The 22306-nt window shown below is 45.2% G+C and overlaps 1 protein-coding gene across 8 annotated transcripts in view; it reads left to right on the forward strand.

Annotated features, from left to right (window-relative positions):
• The first annotated feature begins 13170 nt into the window (after positions 1-13170).
• Positions 13171-22306, forward strand: part of LOC101169179 (zinc finger protein 609) — a 39053-nt gene continuing 29917 nt past the window's right edge. For 4 of the 8 annotated variants that reach the window (XM_023955515.1, XM_023955514.1, XM_023955513.1 and 1 more), the window contains exons 1-3: positions 13172-13456; positions 14939-15057; positions 17832-18662. In XM_023955515.1, coding sequence (XP_023811283.1) covers positions 17946-18662 — 717 coding nt within the window. In that variant the 5' untranslated portion in view covers positions 13172-13456; positions 14939-15057; positions 17832-17945. Of the gene's footprint in view, positions 13457-13524; positions 13970-14938; positions 15058-17831; positions 18663-22306 lie in introns of those variants that run through there. The other 4 variants (XM_023955509.1, XM_023955512.1, XM_023955510.1 and 1 more) reach the window with 3 other exon arrangements.

A 22306-nucleotide genomic window follows, 5' to 3' on the forward strand; every position in this document is an offset into this window, starting at 1 on the left:
CACCCCCCAGGGACACGAACACCCCCGGCTCAGGTGTAATATGAACCCCCCCACCGTGCCGAGAGAGCACCGCCGGGCCCAGGGAGCCGGCACCCAAGGGACACGGCCGCCATCGCCAAGGGGCCCCCACCCCCCACCAGGGAAGGGGTAGGGGACAGATGGACCCAGGTCCCACCTTCCTTGTAAAATGTGTGTGCGTGTATGGGTGTTTGAGAGGGTGTTTGTGTGCATGTGTGTGTGTTTATGTTTGAGTGTATATATTGAAGGGGGAGGGGTGTGTGTACTAAGGGGGGTGCAGTTAAAATTGGCGAGTAGGGCACTAAGGGGACATATCCTGATTACTCACAGTGATGTCCCCTCACCCTCCGCACCAAGGGGCCCTAAATGTCTAAGGTGCGGTTAAAATTGGCGGGTAGGGTGCCAGGAGGACATCTGCTGCTTGCTTGCAGTGATGTCCAAGCACCCCCCTTACCAAGGACCCTACATGTCTAAGGTGCAAATAAAACCGAAAGAGGGGGGGCCTAATATGAGGTTATATGAGGAAGGGGGTAAGTTGGGGACAGCTGGTAGACTGTCCCGTGGTGGTCAAACAGCCGTCCCCCAGCCCCCCCCCCCAGCAAAGGGGCCAGGGCCACCCAGCCCAGGGGCCCCACCCCCGGAGGCGCCGACACCCCAGGCCCGGCACCACCCACCCCACACAGAGAGAGAGGAGCCAGAAAGCGTCACCCCCCCCCCCCCCCCCCCCCCCCCCCCCCGGAGCAAGCCCAGGCCCCCACCCCCTGACGCTGGCCCTAGAGGAGCTCTGGTCAGGCCTCGACGGGACCGAGGAGGCCAACCGGCCGAGGCAACCACCGATTGCCTCAGCGGAGACCTCGACCCGTTAGCCCCCCCGACCCGTACCAATAATGGGACCCCTCTCCCCCCCAGAACGCCCCCCCACAGGACAGGGCCGACAAGCCCCCCACCCCACCCCAGACCCCGCAGCCGAAGCGGGTGACACCCAGAGCGACCGGGGGCCCCGAGAGGGTTGTCCCGTCCCGTCCCAGAGCCAGGGAAGGGCCGATCCCAGCCCCAGGTGCAGATGGGCAGCCCATCTGCACCCCCCCCCCCCGAGCAGGGCCCCCCGCCAACCCCCCCCAGCACAGGCAAAGGGACCACTCCCCCAAGCCAAGCCAGACCACCCCCCCACCACGCACCCCCACACCCAAGCCCAGAGGACCACGCAGCGCCCCAGCCCGCCCCACCCAGGCACCGGACCCGACCCCCTGACCAACGGAGCCCCCCACCCCCCCCCCCCGGCACCGGAAGCCCCGACCCCCACCCCAAACCACAGCAGAGGGGCAAGGAGCAGCGACGACCAAGCCCCCCACCCCCTAAGTCATGGAGTCAACCACAGGAGACCAGAGAGACCGAATTCTTTCAAAGTTACTTGAGCTTTGGGCTGACATTTTTTCCAAGCTGATATGATCAAACAGCAGATTTCTGTGTTGACTTATGTTTATATTTTTCTTGTTTTTCCAATTTATTAAAATAGTTTTTTTGGCAATACAAAGAGTTATGAAAATGATAGATGCTAATCCTTCTTCTATATCGATGGCACTCATGTCACCAAGCACACAAAGTGACGGTGAGGCAGTGATTGAAACCTTAAGCCAGACTGATAAATCGGCACATACCTGCTGCCAGAGAGCCTGGACAGGAGTGCAGAACCATAGTGCGTGCATGTAGCTGTCGGGTAGATTATTATCACAGTGCTCGCAAATGTCTGAGTTACTGAGACCCATCTTGAACATCCTCTGTCCAGTGTAGTAAATTCTGTGAAGAGTTTTGAGATTGATTAGCTGCAGATTTGGACTTTTTGTCAGTTTAAAGGTGTTTAGACAAAGTTCTGACCAAAAGCTTTCATCGGTGCTGATGCTCAAATCTGCATCCCATTTTTTTGTTGGAAGGGCAATATTGTTATCTAAATTACATAAAAGTTTGTATATTTTGGAGAGAGTTCTATTCATTGAAAAATTAATCAGAGTGGTAACTACATCTGGTAGCTTTAAATCGTCGTCTTTAAATATATACTTTTTAGTAATACTTGATTTAAGTTGCTGATATTCCAAGAAGTTATTTATTCCATATTTGTCTTGAAGTTCCTGGGGAGTTATGAATCTTCTATCAATAATTACGTGCTCTAGTTGTTTTATGCCCCCTGCTTGCCAAGCTGGGAAGTAAATCATTTTTTTGTTAATTAGGATGTTCGCGTTGTTCCAGATGGGTGTCAATTTGCACGGTTGAATTGATGATTTTGACATTTTGAGAAATTCCCACCAGGCTGTTAAGGTGGCATTTATATTAATAGTTTTGAAACAATCCTGTTTTTTAACTGTTTGGCTAATAAATGGAAGATCTGACAGGTTGATCTTTCCACATAACGCCTGTTCCTGGTCTAACCATGAGTTAGTTTCTGGATTATTTTTTAACCATTTTAAGATGTATTGTAATCTATTTGCAAGAAAGTATTTGTGGAAGTTAGGTAATTCTAATCCTCCACAGCTTTTTGCAGATTTTAAAGTTTTTAGACTAATTCTTGCAGGTTTGTTGTTCCATAGAAAGCTTGATATGGATGAGTCTAATGTTTTGAACCATTTTAATGGCGGTTGTGTGGGAATCATTGAGAAGAGATAATTAACTTTGGGTAAGATTTTCATTTTAACCGTGGCTACCTTGCCCATAAGGGACAGAGGCAGGTTGGTCCAGCGTGTTAGATCGTCCTGTATGCTTTTCAGTAACGGGGTGTGGTTTAGTTGCACCAGTTCTGATAGTTTGGGGGAAAAGTAGATACCAAGATATTTGATATTTCCTGTTTTAACTGGAATTGTGAGTCTTTGTTCCATATTCCTGTTGAGTGGTAATAAAACAGACTTATTCCAATTAATGGAATAGTCTGATATGGAGGAGAATTCATTTATGATCATTGCTGTTTCATTTACAGAATGTAAATTCCTTAAAAACAGTAATATGTCATCTGCATAGAGACTAATTTTATGATGGCTGTGTTTGGTTTTAATTCCTTTAATGCTCTCATTCTGTCTTATTGCTGCAGCTAGAGGCTCAATAAATATAGCAAAAAGAGAAGGAGAGAGTGGGCAGCCCTGTCTGGTTCCTCTTCCAAGAAAAAACCTGTTTGAAGTCTGTTTATTAGTTCTAACTGATGCATTGGGGTTGTGATATAATTTTTTGATCCAATTGATGAATGCTTCTCCAAAACCAAACTTATGGAGGGCAGCAATAAGGAACTTCCAATTTACTCTGTCAAAGGCTTTTTCAGCATCCAGCGATAGTACCGTCATTTCCTGGTTTTCAATGGTGGCAAAGTCTATTATATTAACTAGTCTACGGACATTATCATCCGAGTGTCTGCCTTTGATGAATCCAGTCTGGTCGAAGTGAATTATGTGAGGAGTGATTTTTTCTATTCTCTGTGCTAGTGCTTTGCAGATGATTTTTACATCTGCATTGATTAGAGAAATAGGGCGATAGCTTGAAGGACTAGTGGGATCTTTGTCTGGTTTTAGAAGAAGAATTATGTTGGCTGAGTTCATGTTAGGTGGCATTGATTGGCTCTCATTAATAGATGTGACCGTTTTATAAAATGTTGGTGCCAGTTGTTCCCAGAATTCTTTATAAAACTCAGCAGGAAAGCCGTCAGGCCCTGGTGCTTTACCATTAGGCATAAGTAACAGAGCTTCATGAAGCTCAGACAACGAGAGCGGAGAATCTAAGTTTGTGATTTGATCCTCATTTAGCCTGGGTAGGTTTACATTATTAAGAAATGAGTCAATACTTTGCTCTGACGGATTGATCTGCGGTGTGTACAGGTTTTTATAAAAGTTTTCAAATGCATTATTAATTTTGACCGGGTCATGAGTGACATTTCCTGTTTGGTCCATAATAGAGGTGATTGATGATTTTTCTCTATTAATTTTAAGCTGATTAGCCAGAAATTTGCCAGATTTATTAGAGTTTTCATATCTTTCCAGTCGAAGCCTTTGTATCTGGAATTGTGTTTGTTTATTGATGATGTCATTTAACTGCAGCTTTAAATTTTTCAGATCTCCCAGAATGGGTTCCTGTGCAGAAGCAGCATAAGCAGTCTCCAGGGTTTTGATTTTATTTTCTAATTCTAATAAATCTGCTTTCTCTTTGCGTTTTTTGTGCGTTGAATAAGAAATGATTTTCCCTCTCATGACTGCCTTTGCTGTTTCCCAAAGAACGCACGGTGGGATGTCTGGAGTATTGTTGAAGTCTAAGAAGGTTGCCCACTCTTTTTTAAAGAATTCAAGAAATTCCTGGTCCTTTAACAGAGACGTGTTAAACCTCCAGGTTGTACCAGAGGGTGTGGATTTTTCCCTAGAAATGTTTACAGAGACTGGTGCATGATCACTGATAATAATTGGATGGATATTGGAGCTTTGAATATTTTTTAAAAGAGAGTTACTGATTAATAAATAGTCTAAACGGGAGTGTGAATAGTGAACTGGAGAAAAAAAGGTGAACCCCTTAGTGCTTGGATGACATGAGCGCCAAGCGTCGCAGAGACCCAAATCATTCATGTACTGCTTTAGAATACTTGCAGATCGCCATGTACGCTGGTTTGCTGCTGTGCTGAGTCTGTCAAGTTCAGGGTCCAAAACAAGGTTGACGTCTCCTCCTATAATGATTGTGGAGTCAGAGTGAACTGAGAGTGAGGTGAAGAATCTGTGAAAGAAGGAAGAGTCGTCAACATTAAGGCCATAGACACTCGCTATACAAAAGTCCTTATTCTGAATGGATATATTAATGATTACAAATCTGCCTTCTGGGTCAGTAACTGTATCCTTATGAGTAAAATTAAGATTTTTATTAATTAAAACAGCAACTCCTCGTTGTTTGGAGTTGTAACTGGTAGAGTATATAACTGGAAATTGTAAGCAGCACATAAGGTGATTCAAAGAATTTGATAAATGGGTCTCCTGCAGTAGAGCTATATCTGCTTTTAGACCATCCAGGTGATTTAACACTTTCAGTCTCTTTGGCTCAGAGCCAAGTCCACGCACATTCCAGCTAACGATGTTAAGACTGTTCATAACTGCTCTGACTGAAAAGGTGTAAAGCTAAGTAGTGCTTGTGTACCAGTCCGTGTGCGCGTGCCCGCATTGAGAAGCGCTGTGCACGTGAACGTTTTCTGGCTATGTGAGCTGCGTGTCGCGTGCGTCCTATGAGAGCCTGTGTGAGGTGATTGCAGTATGTCGGCGTGTGTGTGCGGGATCGCATGTGCACGCCCCTGTGTGCGCTTGTGTGCGCGCGCGCCCGTTCCGTGCATAAATAAATACTTACCGAGGATGAGTTGCTTCCAGGTGATTTACATATGATGAGGGGGGAGAGGGGGGGAGGAGAGTAAAGGAAAGAAGAAAAGAGATAGAAGGGAAAACGAAAACAACAACAAAACAACAATAGACACATGAGTGGGACTGAGATGAAGAAGAAAAAAAAAGACTGTTTTCCTGAGATCGAGGTGTGGATTATTGATGATCCGGTTTTCCATTCATTGAAGTTAGTTTAGCGGGTTTCTTCTGGGCAGCGCAGATGTTCACAGCGCGGATCTGAAAGCCTTCAGCACAGCCAGGGGGTGATCTCCGGGTCCCGGAACAGCCGGCCGTCCACGTAAAGTTTGTCAACGGCCACAACCGCTCTCGAACCAGCAGCAAGATGCTTCCTCCTCAGCGGGAACAGGATCTTCCTTCTACGGAGGATTTCTGCCGGGAACTGGTCATTCACGCTGTAATGCGTGCCTCTCAGTTCCCGTCCGCGGCCCTTCACCAACTCCTTCTGTTTGAAATGTTCGAATTTAGCCACAATAGGACGCGGGCGCTGGTGGTCGGACCTTCTTCCTCCGAGGCGGTGAACCCTGTGGAAAGAGATCTTCTGCACCTCCTCCTTGGGGAGCTTCAGGTGGACCTCTAAAAAGGATCTAACGGTGGCCTCGGGGTCTTCTCCTGCCTCCTCTGGAACCCCCGCGACCACTAGATTGTCCCTCATGCTCCTCGACTGAAGATCCAGGAGGGTTTCCTTGATGGATCGGTTCTCCTCGGAGAGACGAGTGGTGTCACTGTTCAGGATCTTGACGGTCTCTCTGAGGGCCTGGTTCTCCGCTGCGAGCTCCCGCACCTGCTGCTGGCTGAATTCCAGAGACTCCCGCAGACCTTGAAATTCTCTATGGAGGATCTCCAGCAAATTGAGGCGGCAATCAAAGCTGGAGAATTTTTATCAATCGAATCCAAGATATCGCTCACGCCGCTGCCTGGAGAGGACACAGCCCCGGGAGAGTCCTCAGGCCGTTCACGCTTGGCGGAGGGGGTGGTGGTGGCGGTTCTGGGCTTCACCATGTTGCAGGTATTAAAACACTCGTCGATGAAATTCTCCAGGTCCTCCAGGCTGACAGAAGCTTAATACTCTTAACAGGTTATGTTAGTTAGCAGGAAATATTTTAATATGGCGGAAAAATGAAACAAGATCGAAAATGTTTGTTCAAATGCTTACGCGCCGCCAAGTCGACTCACCACACTCGTCTCGCTGGGTCTCGCGATACTACAGCATCACCTCCTCCGCCTAGAAAGCCCCAATATTACTTATTTATATTGTTTAAGCAGCTGGAGTGCACCGGAATTTTGTTGTCACAAGTTTCTTGTGTAACAAGGATAATAAAGGCTTTCTGATTCTGATAATGCAAATAAATGTTTCATTAGCATCTCAAAAACATCCTAATAAAAATGCCTGTAAATGTGTAAACTAAGTAATTTAATAAACCTTATTAGACTTATTGTACTAATAAATGTCTTACTAATACCCTAAAAATTCTATTATAATACTTGTTAATGCGTTAACAAAGCTTGTTAAGGAATCTTAATATAAAGTGTTACCAATTTTCAGATAGTAATGCTATTCTGATGTTCTACTTATCAAAACGGGAGGTTTCGGATACAAGGAATTAAATACCGCATTCAAAAGTTGTACATAATAAAATGCTATGGTAGTATAATGAAAATTTGATGCCAAAAAACACTGTCGACGTGTTGTCATAAGATCACACCATACAGTGATGTAGTATAGAGTCTAGCTTTCTTGTGTGCATGCTGATTGCTTCTTTTACTCCATGCATTAGCAGCTGCAGAGTTGCATGCATCTCAAGGTGTTGCGGTAGCATTTGCATGGTCCCCGACATTCACCGGTGCAGCGGCACTTTGTCAACTGCCGGCACGACTGAGCAATGGGTGGGAGGGTTGACCAAGGAACTTCCCAGACTTGATCATTCTTTTGCCAGCCCCAGTTGAAGAAATGAAACCACTACATAAATGAATACAACAGGCAAAAGTAGAACATTTTACAACAGTGACCAAAGGCCTAAAATACACACATTTTTATGCTATTTTGAAAACTGGTGGCCATTTTGAAATTTAGGACACACTACTGGGTGTGCTACATTAGAATACATTCATACCAATGTAGATATCATTTATGAAACTGTATATGTATATGTCATTTACCAAAATTGGCAAGTCGGCCATCTTGAAAAATGGCAGCCATCTTGGATTTGTGGCTGGATAACGTACTTTTCTTCAAACGTAAGTCCTGAACATCGTTGGTGCCAATTTTGGTGCTTGTATCACCAAGTGAAAGATTCTTATGAACATTTTAATTAATGACTGGGGAGTTTTGTCCTGGTTGATGCAAAGATGATTAGTCGAGTTTTTCCCAAGCAAACATTAAAACCTGTCTTTTAGATCTCATTCCCACTTCACTGTTTTAAATATTTTATAGATATTTGGAGTCAGGGCTTTTAATTAAAGTAGAGTTGGTCTCTTCTGACAGGTGTCTTCCCCTCTGCGGTGGTAAGGCCCCTTCTGAAAAAGAGTCACTTAGATTTCACCTAATAAGGGAAAGACACATCATTTGTATTAATAGCCTACACAAATGTGACGACGCAACAAAGTATACACCTTTCGCTGTACATGTTTATTATTGTTATTATTTTATTTTATTTACTTTTTAAAGGTCAAGTGTTTGGTCTGTTCCAAAGAACGAGATTACATGTCAGGTTCGAGGCTTGATGAACATGCAGGACCCAAAATGCAGAGACGGGAGGCACACGGTTCCAGGGCAAAGGGGTTCATTCTTAAACAAAAGGCGCTGCTAAGCAGGGAAACAAAAACTCACTGTGGGCTAACCAGCTAAACAGGGCAGAAGACCGGCAGGGAGAAAGCGGTATGGACCAGCACAAGAGGAAGGCAGAGACAAGACTTAGTACCAAACAGGACTGACAAGACACAGGTGAACATGATTAGGAGAGATTGGAACCAGGAAGTAATACTCAAAAACTCAATAGCATGACAAAACAGGAAGCCTTTCAAAATAAAACAGGAAACAGACCAAAAAAGATAATAGTAAAATTACAAGTATTGAAATCGTGGATTTACGAGAAAAAAAATCAATTTTATGAGATTAAAGTGGGAGTGAGCATACACTACAGAGCAGCAAGTGAATGCCGTGCAGCAGCAGATCAGACCGACTAAACTTAGTTAAACAAGTGAGCTGAATCTTTATTGATAATGTTTCAAATGTCTGGAAGCTCATTTGTTTGATTAACGATTTATTAATGTTTTATTTATTGATGGGTGGTCTGCATGATCTCTGCAGCTGTTGATGAAGACGTCGGTGTCCCTGCAGCTGTCCACCTGAATCCTTTCTTCCTCCACCAAAGACCAAATCTCTATGTTTGTGTGACGTTTCCATCTGAGGAGAAGCAGCACTTTCCGGCGTTTTCAACGTTCCAATGCTAATATAACAGACTATTTTCATTCCTCTTTATTGTTTTATGTTGAAATGGGACGTTTCATCTGGAGGAGGGGGTGTATGTAACACTGTTTACACATTGATGTTCGGGTGACAGGTTCATGATATAAGGTGACAAATGAACTTCAGGTTATGTGAATGAAAAGAAAAGGCTGCAGAGGTCCTCTACACCCAAACGTGTCTCTGAGCTCCTTATTTCACACATGAAACTCAGCTTTACGGACACTGAACCCCTACACTGAGAATAATCTGATTTTGAGTCTCCAAAAGGTTCAGAATCTCTTTGTTTTTTAAACCTATCCGGAAATAAAGCTTCACAAAAGGCTCCACATATTTCATCTTCAAGCTAGGCTCAGATAAACAGAAAACTTTTTTCCTCGTTAATCTATACGTTTTTTTCTAGTAAATTTACGACTTAAAATTTCGTAATTTAACAGTTATGACTTTCTTTCTCGTAAATTTACAACTTCAGTCGTCATTTAAAAAAAAAAATGTTTGTTTGTAAACTGGCCCCGAAACTCGGTTGTAGAAATGCCATATTTAACTGATATTTTCTTATGTACACTAGATGTCCTTCTAGAGCAAATGAAGCTTTATGAAACATTGCACGGGAGTGAACCAATTGGACGAAAGGCTTCAATGATTCATGAAGCTTTATCTGCCTATCACTACTTACAACCATTGATATGTGAAATATTTATTGCAATGTGCAGTAATAACTTATTAGTTATAGGAGAGATTGACACAAATGCAGGTAAGTAGAGTAAACATGAACCAAAAACTCCACACTATACAATAAAGCACACTAATCTACACAATACAGAGCAGGAGTGGAGTGGAGCGCTGAGCTGATGACAGGCTGCAGTACACTACGTGACTTAAAGGCTGCCTCCATCAGCTCTGGTCCAATCAGAATCCACCCCTGTCCGGCACCACACCTGAAAACTATCATCAGAGACAGACACAGAAAGATCCGTAAAAAAAACAGGGGTTCCACTCGACATAGAAATATGTCAAAATGTTCTTTGACAGAGTTCAGGAATTGATGAGATGCTGAAAAGTAGCTGTAGGAACCTGCAACATCCAATGGGTGTTAAATGTACAGAGCCTTGAGCTTTCCTCATCCAGATTGATCTGCCAAAATCCCTGATGGGCGTCTAACACAGATTAGCAAAATTACCTTTTCCACAGTGAGCAATGGATATGTTCTCATTTTATCGCTCTGTCTTTTGGATCGATGCACATGCATATTTTCTTGGCTGTGACCATAGTGACCATACTGTCTAGCCACTCTGTTGGCTCTGTCTGCCTTGTAAAAACTTCTATGTTTTCCACAGTTCTTTTACTACTCTTTTACTGCCAGGGCTACAGGAATCCTTCCAGGTGTATGTACATCTGGTCTGACTGTGAGGTTTTTTTGGATGAGATGCTGACCTGTGAAACAACCAAGACCATGAAAAAAATCAGAATCAGAATCAGAGATAATTTATTGATCCCACACGTGGGAAATTTGTTTGTCACCATAGCAACTGACAGCAGAGGGGAAAAAAGACTTAGAATTAAGTAAAAAAATCATTATAGTCTTTAAAAATTTCTTGCTCTCTTCAAACATCATATACTCTATGAAATAAGTCTAGTATCAAGCATCTAGCACCTTTAACTGTAGTGCTCACATCTTCCTGAGTGGTTTCGAAGTCAATGTTTTGAGTTTTGACTTTTGTCCTCACAGATGAGCAATTTCTTGCTCAATGCTGCCACCTTGTGGCCAAAACACGGAACTTTGTTTCATTTTACTTGTGCTCATTTTGCTGTCAACCTCAAGAACAGTGATTTTTCGCAGTTATAACATTACAATTTTCTTCTGTGTCCAGCTTACATTTCAGCAGCTTTTTGTTATTGTAGGAGCTAAAGGCCTAGAAACTATTTAACTAAGTTCTAGCTCCTTTGATACACTGAGATGTGCGACGCCAGAGTTGCTTGACGCGCCAAGAGGGCTGTCGTTTCCATATACGACGAAGAAAAATGAGTCTTTCACTCCGATCAACTTTGCATTACTTTGTTTCTTTTATTTATTTACACTACTGAACGGATTGGACTACTCTTTTGCTTCATTTCCCGCACAAGCGGTCAAAAACCATTTCTCCATCTGGCTCATGCACACCTGTGTGTGGTCAGATCATCAACCAATTTATAATTGACAGCAAAACATGAAAACAGCGACACCCACAGGACATGTTTCTCAATAGGGCTCCTACAGTTATCCTTGAGTGTTCTGTCCAAATCTCAATGTTCTCAGTATCTGAAGAATCAACCATAACAATCAATATATGTCTAAGCATATATAATCTCTCTCTCTCTGTCTCTATCTATCTATCTATCTATCTATCTATCTATCTATCTATCTATCTATCTATCTATCTATCTATCTATCTATCTATCTATCTATCTATCTATCTATCTATCTATCTATCTATCTATCTATCTATCTATCTATCTATCTATCTATTAGTCTTCACAATAAATCACAAATTTATTGTTACTACAGTATTAAGCTGTGCAATACACATGCCGTCGTTGGAAATTGCGATCAATGGTGACCTTTAAGGCCTTCAGCTCCTATCTGTGTGCTCAGCTGTTGGACAGGAGAAGTAAAAGAAAATGGTGACCTTAAATATAATTTAAAAAAATTAAACAATAATAAATAAAACAATCTCATGGCAACTTGAACTATTTCACAAATCAAATAAATCTCTTTATGCATCTGACCAATTGGATGGAGTCCTTTACATCATTGACCAATCAGATGGAGTCCTTTTATGTTAGATGTTTGCCTCCTACGTAGATGAGGGCCATTTGGAGTATAATTGAAGTTATGTTGACTCTCATTTAAATTAAACTGTTGCAGTGAAATAGATATGATGTATTTAGTTGTTTTGCTGTTTGTTCATTTATCACAAGAAACATCGTCATCACAATATTGATCGCTAATATGGCAGTATATGAGTTTTCCTCGTATTGTGCAGCCCTAATATATATATTTAAAAGAAACGCCCCTCTCACCCTTCTGCAGGTGGTTTCTCCTCCAAGCTCGGGTCCTCTACCAGAGGCCTGAGAGCTTGAGGGTCCTGCAGTATCTTAGCTGTTCCTAGCACTGCGCTTTTCTGGACTGAGAGGTCTGAGGTCTTTCCAGGTATCTGTTGTAGCCACTCCTCCAGCTTGGGGGTTACTGCCCCGAGTGCTCCAATTACCACAGTCACCACTGTCACCTTCACTTTCCAGGCAAGTCTCTCATGTTCCTTCTTCCTGATGTTTCCATCTCTTGGCACTGCCACATCCACCACAACGGCTTTCCTCTGTTCTTTATCCACCACTTTCCTTTAATTAGCCTAGTCTTGTTAATTAGCTTTTTGGTGGATTTCATCCATGCTCTCCTGCCATCCAAATGAAATGCATCTTTTTTTTAAATTTATTTTTATGTGATACTTTAGCACACGTAACATAAGAAAATGTCTTTTTTGTTTCCATTCACGTCCGTTCACCAAACCAATGAAGACTCCAGGAATTAATTTATTCAGAATTCGCACCTCTGCTTTCATGTCTAGAATAAAAAAACACCAGATGTGGCGATTTTTAACATGAGGTAGCCAGCCTTTATAGAGAAAACCCAAACTGATGTGTGTTAAGTGTGCACTAACTTACACACTATATCTGTATTGGAAATTCAACTGTATAATAATAATAATGGATTGGATAGATTTATCTGCACTGTTTTAGACGCTCAAAGTTCTTCCAATGTGTCCACTGCCGCCCTATATAAGTTAAAGTCCCACCATCTGTCACACACCTAGGTGTGCGACATTGGTTCTCCGCATTTGACACGTCCCCTGGGGGAGCGGTGAGCTGCAGACACAGCCGCGCTCAGGAGGCATTCCGTGGTTTAACCCCCAAAACCCCCCCATTAATGCTGAGTGTCAAGCAGGGGGGCATTGGGTGCCATCAGTCTTTGGTATGACTCGGCCTGGGTTTGAACCCACGACCTTCCAGTTACAGGGCGAGACTCTATTTTTGATAAAGTAACATAAATAACATATTTTGTTCTTTTGTTTGAGCTCTTGGGAGCGGAGTTTTGGAATAAATAAGGGAGGGGGGGGGGGGGGTCCAGTGTTTCGCCTTGGGCGCCAAAATGCCCAGGACCGCCTCTGGGCCTCTCCAGTACCCCGGAGAAGAGTCCCTGGAATGGACTTAATCCAGTTAGGGCAATCCGGATCCACTAAATCCAGCGATCCGGGTTTTGGCTGCTGTGACCCCCCCCTACAGCCATTTAGCCCTGCGGTACTGGAGCGCGTCTGTGGACCGGAATACCGCTGACCGGGAATCCCGGGGATGTTTTCCTCCCTCATGGAACACCTGCCGCCGGCCCAGTGCTCTCTGAGCCGGGAGGGTTGAGCGGGAGTTAGTGAGGGACGTGACCGGGAGGCAGCGGTGCTGTGCGGGAGCACGCTGCCGCTGCGACGCGCTGCTGCCAGCCTGTCATGGAGCGCACACGAACGCGGGTCTGAACGGGACAGCAAACGAGGTGAGGAGACGGCAGGACGCCTTCCGTTCTGGACGGATCACGGCGACTGTTCTCCGTCTAACCGTAGATGAATTATATTCCACAACGTGGGGATCGGTTCCAAATGCTCCCGGATTAGCATAACAGGCTAGCTGTTGTCTTTGTCTAGAGGTTGCATGCGTCCATTATCGGACATCATGCTGCCTGCACCTCAGCCGCAGGAATCGAACCCTCGCCGTGTTTTAGGCGACCGTTGTCCTTCTGGACGCCTGCTTTCACCTGTGCACGGTGCTGTGTTTGTGTAGGACCCCCCACGTAGGACCCCCATGACCTCTTTAGGGCTTGTTTTGGTGTCCGCGTGAGGCTGTTCCACGTCCTCTAGGTTCGGACTCCTGTGTGGGGTTAAACGTCCCGCCGGTTCCGGTACCGAGGGTGTCCGTCGGTGGCTGCAGTTGGCAGCGATGCTGATGTGTCCAGTCAAAACAACGCGCGTGAATGATGGTGTCATGCTCGGTCCATCCCAGCCACCAACAGGTTCGGCTTTTCTGGGTTCAGCATCAGTGCTGTGGTTCGGTGGAAACACTGTCCGGAACACGACGGTAGTCTGCGTCTTTCTTCAAGTTGGTGCAAAAAAAAAAAAAAAAGTGGAAATTTGACAATTTCGAAGCAAACCGCTTCTGTCCGATAATGGATCTTGTTAGCCTTGCAGCGGGCCACGGTGGGCCTCGAATCGTTATTTGGAAAACCAGAGAACCCACGCAGAAAATTCCACGCTGTCTGAGTTCATGAAAGCAGACTCGAGTGTTGTGTTCGTGTTCTGCAGCTAGAACCTCGCAGGAGTTCGCTGCCAGCCTGTTAGCTTCGTGCTAACCGACGCCTTAGCAGCTGCTTACTCGCCCTCCAGCCTGAACCAGATGGCATGGATTCGTCCGAGCAACAACATTTGGGTTACATGTGCTCTTTCAGTGAACCAGAACCGTTCTCGCCGACCTAGTAGTGCCGGTTCTGGTCACTAAAGCATACAGAGTATACAGGTTTTGCATCAGGCGAGGTTTGCGTGGTGACTAGAGGGTCAGGGGTCAGCTGCACAGCCCCGAACCTGGATCAACCTCACTGCGATAATCTGGGCCTGCAGAGTCAGCTTCATAGATGGAAACCAGGCTTGATGGGTCACCCGCACACATCTGAAACGGGCCTGCAGGGTCAGTTGCAAAGACTCGAACCAGGTCTGTGGGCTCAGTTCTCACCGGGCCTGTGGGCTCAGCTTGTCAGACCTAAACCGGGCCTGTGGGCTCAGCTTGTCAGACCTAAACCGGGCCTGTGGGCTCAGCTTGTCAGACCTAAACCGGGCCTGCTCATCAAGTAGGAAGACGCCCTTGTTGGTTGATCCTTGTGTTTTCCTGCAGTGATGTTTTCTGACAGACTGCTGGGTTTGGACCTGCGGTTTGCCGTTGTTGCTTCTTCCATAAATCTGGACTCCTCTCCTGTTGCTCCTCTGTCCAGGTGAGGAGTAGGCGGATGGTGGCAGCATCACCTCCACCCTGAGCGGGGCAAGCAAGTGGCAGCGGCGTTGGGAGGTGCACACCTGGCCCCTGGGATGGGCCAGCACCTGTTGAGACAAGGTAACTCCCATGTGAACCAGGTGCTTCACCTGAAAGTGAAGTGGAGTGCACCACCCACAGCACAGTTTTCTGTCAACTACCAAGATCGAGGAAGACGTGATGGTTAGGTTTGACAAGGAAAATAGGAAGCTGTTGGACCAGAAGAGACCTTTCCATGCTTGTCTCCCTGTTTCAGCTGAAGCAGCTGCTTCAGTCGCCACAGAGCACACCTGGACACTTCTCTTTATCTGCAGCAGGCGGCGCTCCGACCCACAAAGGTCACGTCAATCAGACACAAGGAAACAAACCTCCACAGGAGCTTAGATTGTCCAGAAAACTGACCATGAAGACACAAGCAGAGGAAAGTGAGAACTTCACCTTCTCTCTCCTCAAAGCCAACAGAGGAGGAACGTGGGCGTCTGAGCGCTGAGAGTCATGGTTTACAGCGTGAACAGTTGACCTACAAACAGGGCTGCACAGAAAGGAAAAGGGGGAAAAATGGCGTGCCAGAGGAAAACTTGCAGTGTGCATTTAAAGTCCCACTTCACTCAACTTTTGATCTGTTTTCTAATTGTTCCCAGTGGTCTTTTAATTATGATTACAGTATCCCCCCCCCCCCCCGTAGTAGGACCAGAGACACCCGCAAATGCAGAGAACTGCCCCCTCCACCCCCAGAGACTCCTGCAAATATGCAGATTCCACATAAACGGAGAAGAACATTGGAAGATTGTACAACATAAAGAGTTTTAGTATTCAGGTCAATAGGCTGTACTGTAGTTTACTGTGTAACACATGAGGAGTGCCTCTCTGTGCCTTACAACCAGGAGTCCGTTCTTCTTCATCAGTTAAGTGTGAGAGGTCACCGTCTTCCAGAAGAGGATGCTTTCATCCATCCATCATTCATCTGGATGGTCATTATTCTCCATGATTTTCTTCTTTAGAGTATCAGGAGATTTTCCGGCTGTTTCTGAGTCAGCAGATGTCATTTCTCCATGCAGCGACACAAACTTTGGTTATAGTGAATCAGGAACCGGTGGAACCCGCTGTGAAATATTCCTTAGCAGCCGCCCAGGAAGCCAGTGTGCTCTTCCTCTCTGCTCCCCGCATTGATGTTCCCCTGCACCACCTTTGTAGACCATAGACTGTAAAATCAATGGACGAATCGAGGTGTGATGTCACCCATAAAAATACCTTACCTCAGGCTCTCGCGAAATAAGGCAAAATCCCTCACCATTGCTTGCTGATGCTGATGAATCGACATGTTGAAACCAATCGACAGTGATTGGTCCGAGTCGCTCTGAGTCATCGTATCCATGGCAATGGCAATAGTAGATGCCATAGATACAGTGACTCAAGGAAGCAATGGTATTTCCTATTTGGGAGCACGAGAAGGGAGGGGTTGTGTTTTCCACAGTCAATGCTTCCGACGCAAAAGTCTCATACAAGCGTCTTGAGTTGTCTGAATTTTTGTGAACTGGAGAAGTCACGTGACCTACGAAAATCAGCAAATGCGTGAAACCAAGTATAGTGAAACACGAATAAGTGGAGGAATACTACATGTCGTTTATAGCCAAACTAAACAAAACTGTCGTTTTCGGTGGTGTTTTTCTGCAAATGGGACAGTCCTGTATTAAGGAGAGGATGACTGGGACCATGCATTGTGAGATGTTGGGGAACAACCTCCTTCCCTCAGAGCATTAACCATGGGTCCTGGCGGGGTCTTCCATGATGACAATGACCCGAAGCAAACAGCCAAGAGAACCAAGGAGTGGCTCCGTAAGAAGCATATCAATGTTCTGGAGTGGCCTAGCCAGTCTCCAGACCTCAATCCAATAGAAAATCTTTGGAGGAAGCTCCGACTCCGTGTTTCTCATCGACTGCCCAGAAACCTGACTGATCTAGAGGAGATCTATATGGAGGAATGGGCCAAAATCCTCCCTCCAGTGTTTGCCAACCTGGTGAAAAACAATTGACACGTGGAATCGCAAATAAAAGCTACTTTACCAAAAAATGAACAGTGCCTTTTTCAGAGGTTCAAACATTTATTTGCAGCAGGAGCATACAAATAAATGATTTAAAAAAATCCTGCAATGTGATTTCCAGGTTTTTCTTTAGACGATGTCTTCCACAGTGAACAGGCACCTATGATGATAATGTCAGCCCCTCCTCCATGATTTCTATGTGGAATCACAGGGTTTTCAAATCCTTCTTTGCCTCACTGTACGTCAGTCAGCGGACCTGGGGGGTCTTTGCTCTGCTGATTGCAGTTTGTACGTAACAACTACAAGCTTGGTCAAACTGCACTTTTCCTCTGTTCCTGATTCACAATTGTTTGAATGAAGAAATACTCAAAAACACCATTTTAGTCTTAATTTTCTTTAAACACCCTTTCCATCCTCAGAATAATGCCTAAAGAACATGTTAAAAACAGCAAAGACACCATTATCATAGAGTTGGTCTTCAAGGTTTAGGGGAGGAAAGTGAGGAATTAATTTTCCTAAAAGAAATCCTGTTAACTGCCTAAAACCTGTTCTCCATTTCATTTAGTTTTCACAGAAGCAGCTGTAGTCATAAAGTCGTGTTATTTAAAAGTTTGAATTTTTAATATCGAACATTTAGTTGTTTTTCCCGTTTTCAGTTGAAATTAAAGTACCGGTACATGTTGAAATATCTACACATTACGGTACTTTTTTGTTCCTATTGTGAGGTGGGTTAAGAAGATGTGTCATCCTCATCTGAGAACCTGCTTTTGGAGATGTCCCGTCCCCTTATGTGTCTGTCTTTTCTGTGTCCAGGAGCGATGTGGGAGGTGGTGGGGAGGTGTTCGCTGCAGCCCTGAGGAGGCCCCCCACAGCTGGAGGAAGGCAGCCCTCCTGTGGCCCCCGCATCACCAGGACGCTCCAAATAAGATGTCCTGCCGGAGCAGCCCTCCAGGTGGGAAAAGTGTGGACTCCAGTGCGGTGGACACGTACGACAGCGGTGATGAGTGGGACATTGGCGTTGGGAATCTGATCATTGACCTGGAGGCCGACTTGGAGAAGGACAAGCTTGAAATGTCAATAAATAAGGAGGGAGGGGCCGCAGCAGCCCCCTCTGGGGCTGTGGCTGCTTTACCCAACAACATTAAGTTTGTCAGTCCCTCAGCTGCGATGCATTGTAAAGATGGCAAATCCAGATCAAAGCGCGTGAAAAGCTCCAAGGATGGCAGCAAGTTCCTGGTGTCTGATGGAGCCAAGAGGGAAGTTCAGGGCCGGGCCCCTGTAGACCCTCCACCCCAGAGCCCCACCTCCTTACTGACCAAAGGAGGTGACAAGAGCAGCAAAAACTCACGCACACTTCCTACGGTCAAGAAGGAGGTCGTCTGTGGAAAAAGTAAGAAGGACAAAACCGAAACGACAGCCGCTAAAGCGGTGAAAGCTGAGGAGGAGTCTGGAGCTGCAGCTCCCCCTTTAGGGACCCCCCACAACAGCCAGTTTGCGGGCCAGCAGAACTTGGAGTTGGGAGCAGATGAGCAGTTTGGACATGTGGTTCTGGACTCTGCGTGTCTGGGTCCGGCTGTGGCCATAACCGTGGAGCAGTACGATGATGACAGCCGGAGCATGAAGCCGGGGAACAGCTGTGAGAAGGTGAGAGGCTGCATGCCACACGCATTCAAGAACACACTTAACACACATTCTGGAACCCGTGTTTATCAGACTGTGTTCACACTTAACAAGCAGGAAGGGGCTTCTTCTTCTCTTTCTACTGTTTACTAGCCCTCGTCGTGGTGCGACATGTCATATCTAGCTTCAGACTTTTTCTTTCACAGCTCTATTCCCATCATAAAAATATTCAGTTCTATAGAATATAGAAAATTAAGTGTTACTTAATTTTAATTAAGGGGGGACTGTACAGTTTTTGAATGGCAGCAGACATTAGGGCAAATTCCTTTCCATGCGCACACTCCTACACGGCTGCAGAAGTGTGTCTGGCTTCACCTGCACAGTTTACATTTTCTCAAATATTTTTGTTATCAAAGTTTTTGTGAATACTTTGTAAATTGCGAGCGTTGTTGGTCCGTCGTGTCTGGATATTGGTGAACTTGAAGGTGTTTGGAGCGAAGCAATGGCCGATAACACGTCATCGTAAGAATGACTCCGACAGTGAGCACGCTTTCCTCTATGAAGTGAGAGCTCTCCGTGATAAAAGCGATCAAATGCAGACAAAAACAGACAACATGCAAAAAAACATTGAAACACAGATGGAGATAAAAAGCTTAGAAAACTCTTTTTTTTTTATGGAAAAGCTGTATTTAAAAGTGAGCTGGTGACGGAAATGTGCAATAATCTGGATCTGGAACTTTCAATCATGAGTTCCAGGATGGACGATAGTGAATCTAAAATCAGGAACAGAGAAAAAAACCTTTTGACCCACACGTGTCACTGGTTTATTGTTGGGCTGCCTCAAGCGGATGGAGACCAGGCGCCAAAGCTGGTGACCACGGAGCGCGTGAGGCCCAGAGCAGTGGTCCCCAACCCCTGGGCCGGGGACCGGTACCGGTCCGTGGGTCATTTTGTACCGGGCCGCACAGAAATAATAAATAACATACTTTAGCTCCGGTTTATTTATATCGGAATCTGAAAGATGTTTTATTTTGAAAAATTGCCCGATTCTCTGTCACATCCGTCTATGTCACCATTAACGCAGGCCAAGACGCTCTTCTCGGTCACGTGATAGATTACCGGTAAAATGAAAACCCAGGAACTACCAAAATGAGTAAAACACAAACGTCTTTGGAAAGTTTCTACGCCAAGGGGAAAAGCACCAGCCAATAGACACTACTTCTTTTTTGCACCATGAGTGTGGGAAGGGGAGAGGATGATGACTCCTGTGCGATGTTGTAGCACGCGTGTCAAAATTAAAGCTCGGGGTATGTGTTGTTACGTATCTGTTCCTCCTTCTGCGTGGTGTTGCTACAGTAATCCTCCGCCAACGTCTTAAAGACCGGTCCGTTAAATTGAAAAATGTGCAAGAAAGTTTATTAAAAGAAAAAATAAAAGACCGGTCCGTGAAAACTTTGTGTGACGTCAGACCGGGCCGTGGCGCTAAAAAGGTTGGGGACCACTGGCCTAGAGGACGGCACCCTGGGCTGGTGAAAGTGCAGCTCGCCTCCGTAGAGGATAAAGGGGCTGTCCTTTGTTTGAAGTCAAAGTTTAAACATCATGAAAACTACAGGAGAGTTTAGGTGTCGTCTGCAAAGTTTCACGCGGAGCGACACATGGAGACAAACCTGCTCACCCTTTAGATCCCGATGGTCAAAGACTACTATGTGGCTTGAAATGGGCGATCGATGAAACGTTCCCAAACAGCAGCGTGGGGCAGGAGTGTGATGAGACAATCTCAGCCTGTAAGGACTGAATGTGTTTCAGTTCACTGGAATGTGAACGGCTGGACGCTGAAGAACTATGAACTAAGAGCAAGTTCTCATGTCGTTAGAGCCTGATATTATTTCTTTAAATGGACTCATCTATATAATTTAATACCGGAGCTGGATGGCTTTACCTGGATTGGACAGAAAAGCTGTTAAAGCACCTGGGGGAGTAGGAGTACTTGTGAAAAATACGCTTTTGGAGAGTTTTTCTATGAGAATTGATCAAACTTATGATGGGATCCTGTCTTTACGGTTTGTCACAATTTTCCTTTCTAGTAATCTCATGCTACTGTCCCCTGAAATCTCTGCCTGGGGGCGCAATGCATTTCACTCATCTATGCATCTGATGCTGATTCTGTTTCTGTATACTTGAATAGTCGCATAGGATGATATTCCCTCTAGAGTTGTGTTAGACACACCATCAAACAATCAAACTTTCTGAAAGATTCTAAATGTTGTGTTTGGAATGGGAGGGTAAATCCAGAGAATGATGGCTTCACCTCTATGTCCTTTAAGGGTAAAGCTGTGGTGGACTACATTGTCATCCCGCACACTGGTTTAAATGAGTGTGTTGAAATTAAAGTCCTCCCCCCTTTGGAGCTGGTAAAAAGCAACGAGTCTGATCTGATGAACCTAATTAATGACAGAAGTTAAGTCCCTGATCATTCAGTGTAGGGTTGTGCCGATGGACGATGTCATCGTCCATCGTGATGGGTGACTGACATCCCGATGTAGAGACACCATCGTGATGCCACGCCCCCGCCCGCTGCGAGTAGACACCTTAAGCCGCGGTTACATGTGCAAAATATCTTGATCTGATCAATGGTCGTATTAGAATCCAACTGTGTATATGGTCCCAGAAAAATGTTTTCAGAATATAACAAACGTTCACATGGGTCACACTTTCGGTCGGACTAAATCATTCGCACATGCGCAGTAGGGTTTGAAAAACCGGAATGACTGAGGATATGACTTCCACCGAGCGGCTATATACATTGACATGTCAGCTCAGTAATATACGAGACGATCTTCTAAACGTGCTTTTAATAATGTTACGATTATTATGAAACACCTGGTCGCCTGTTTTAATCCGTGTGGTCAGCGCTTTTTCTGATGAAGAGCGGAGCCGGAAAGAAGCCAGGATCATTAGCAGTTTGCTAACACGGGCTAACAACATTAGCTTGGGTGGCGCTGCAATCTGCATCTTGGCTGCATGTAAACATGTGGGAATAACATCAGCCTTTATTTAGTCGGGACACGACTCAAAACACAAATCCACGTGATTGTTTGAACGGTTTCTAAGGACTGAGCGACATTTCTGCTTTGAAGCTCACACCGCCGCTGTGTGTGTGCGCTGACGATCCGAGCTGTGCTCAGACACACACTTTTAGACCTGGTTCTGAGTTTGGTAGCCCGTTCCCCTAGAGCTGCGGGACGGATCGCAGTCCTAAATCTCCCACACATAGCGCTCATGTAACAAAGCACCCTTCCCCTCAAACACAAAGCTGTAAGTCTGCGCTCCGCCGGTCCTCTTGACTAGTTAAGTGCGGGAGCGGACCACTTCTTTTCTATTTTGTTTGTTACTTTTTTTTGTTAAAGTCACTTCCCTCAGTTTATACTGGATCATCGCGGATGAGTCATTATATGGGAAATAAAATACTAAAGTAATATAAAGTAAAATAACGAATAGCAATTATATAAGACAGATAAATTAAAAATAGCCCCCCCCCCCACGACGATATCATCGTCCATCCCGATGGTTGACAGCAGACATCGTCAACGGCCAATTTAGGGGACATCGCCCAACCCTAGTTCAGTGCTTTTTATGTGATTTCAAACCATTGAAACAAACGTTATAAA

Source organism: Oryzias latipes, chromosome 6, assembly GCF_002234675.1.
Source record: "Oryzias latipes chromosome 6, ASM223467v1".
NCBI classification, from domain to species: Eukaryota; Metazoa; Chordata; class Actinopteri; order Beloniformes; family Adrianichthyidae; genus Oryzias; species Oryzias latipes.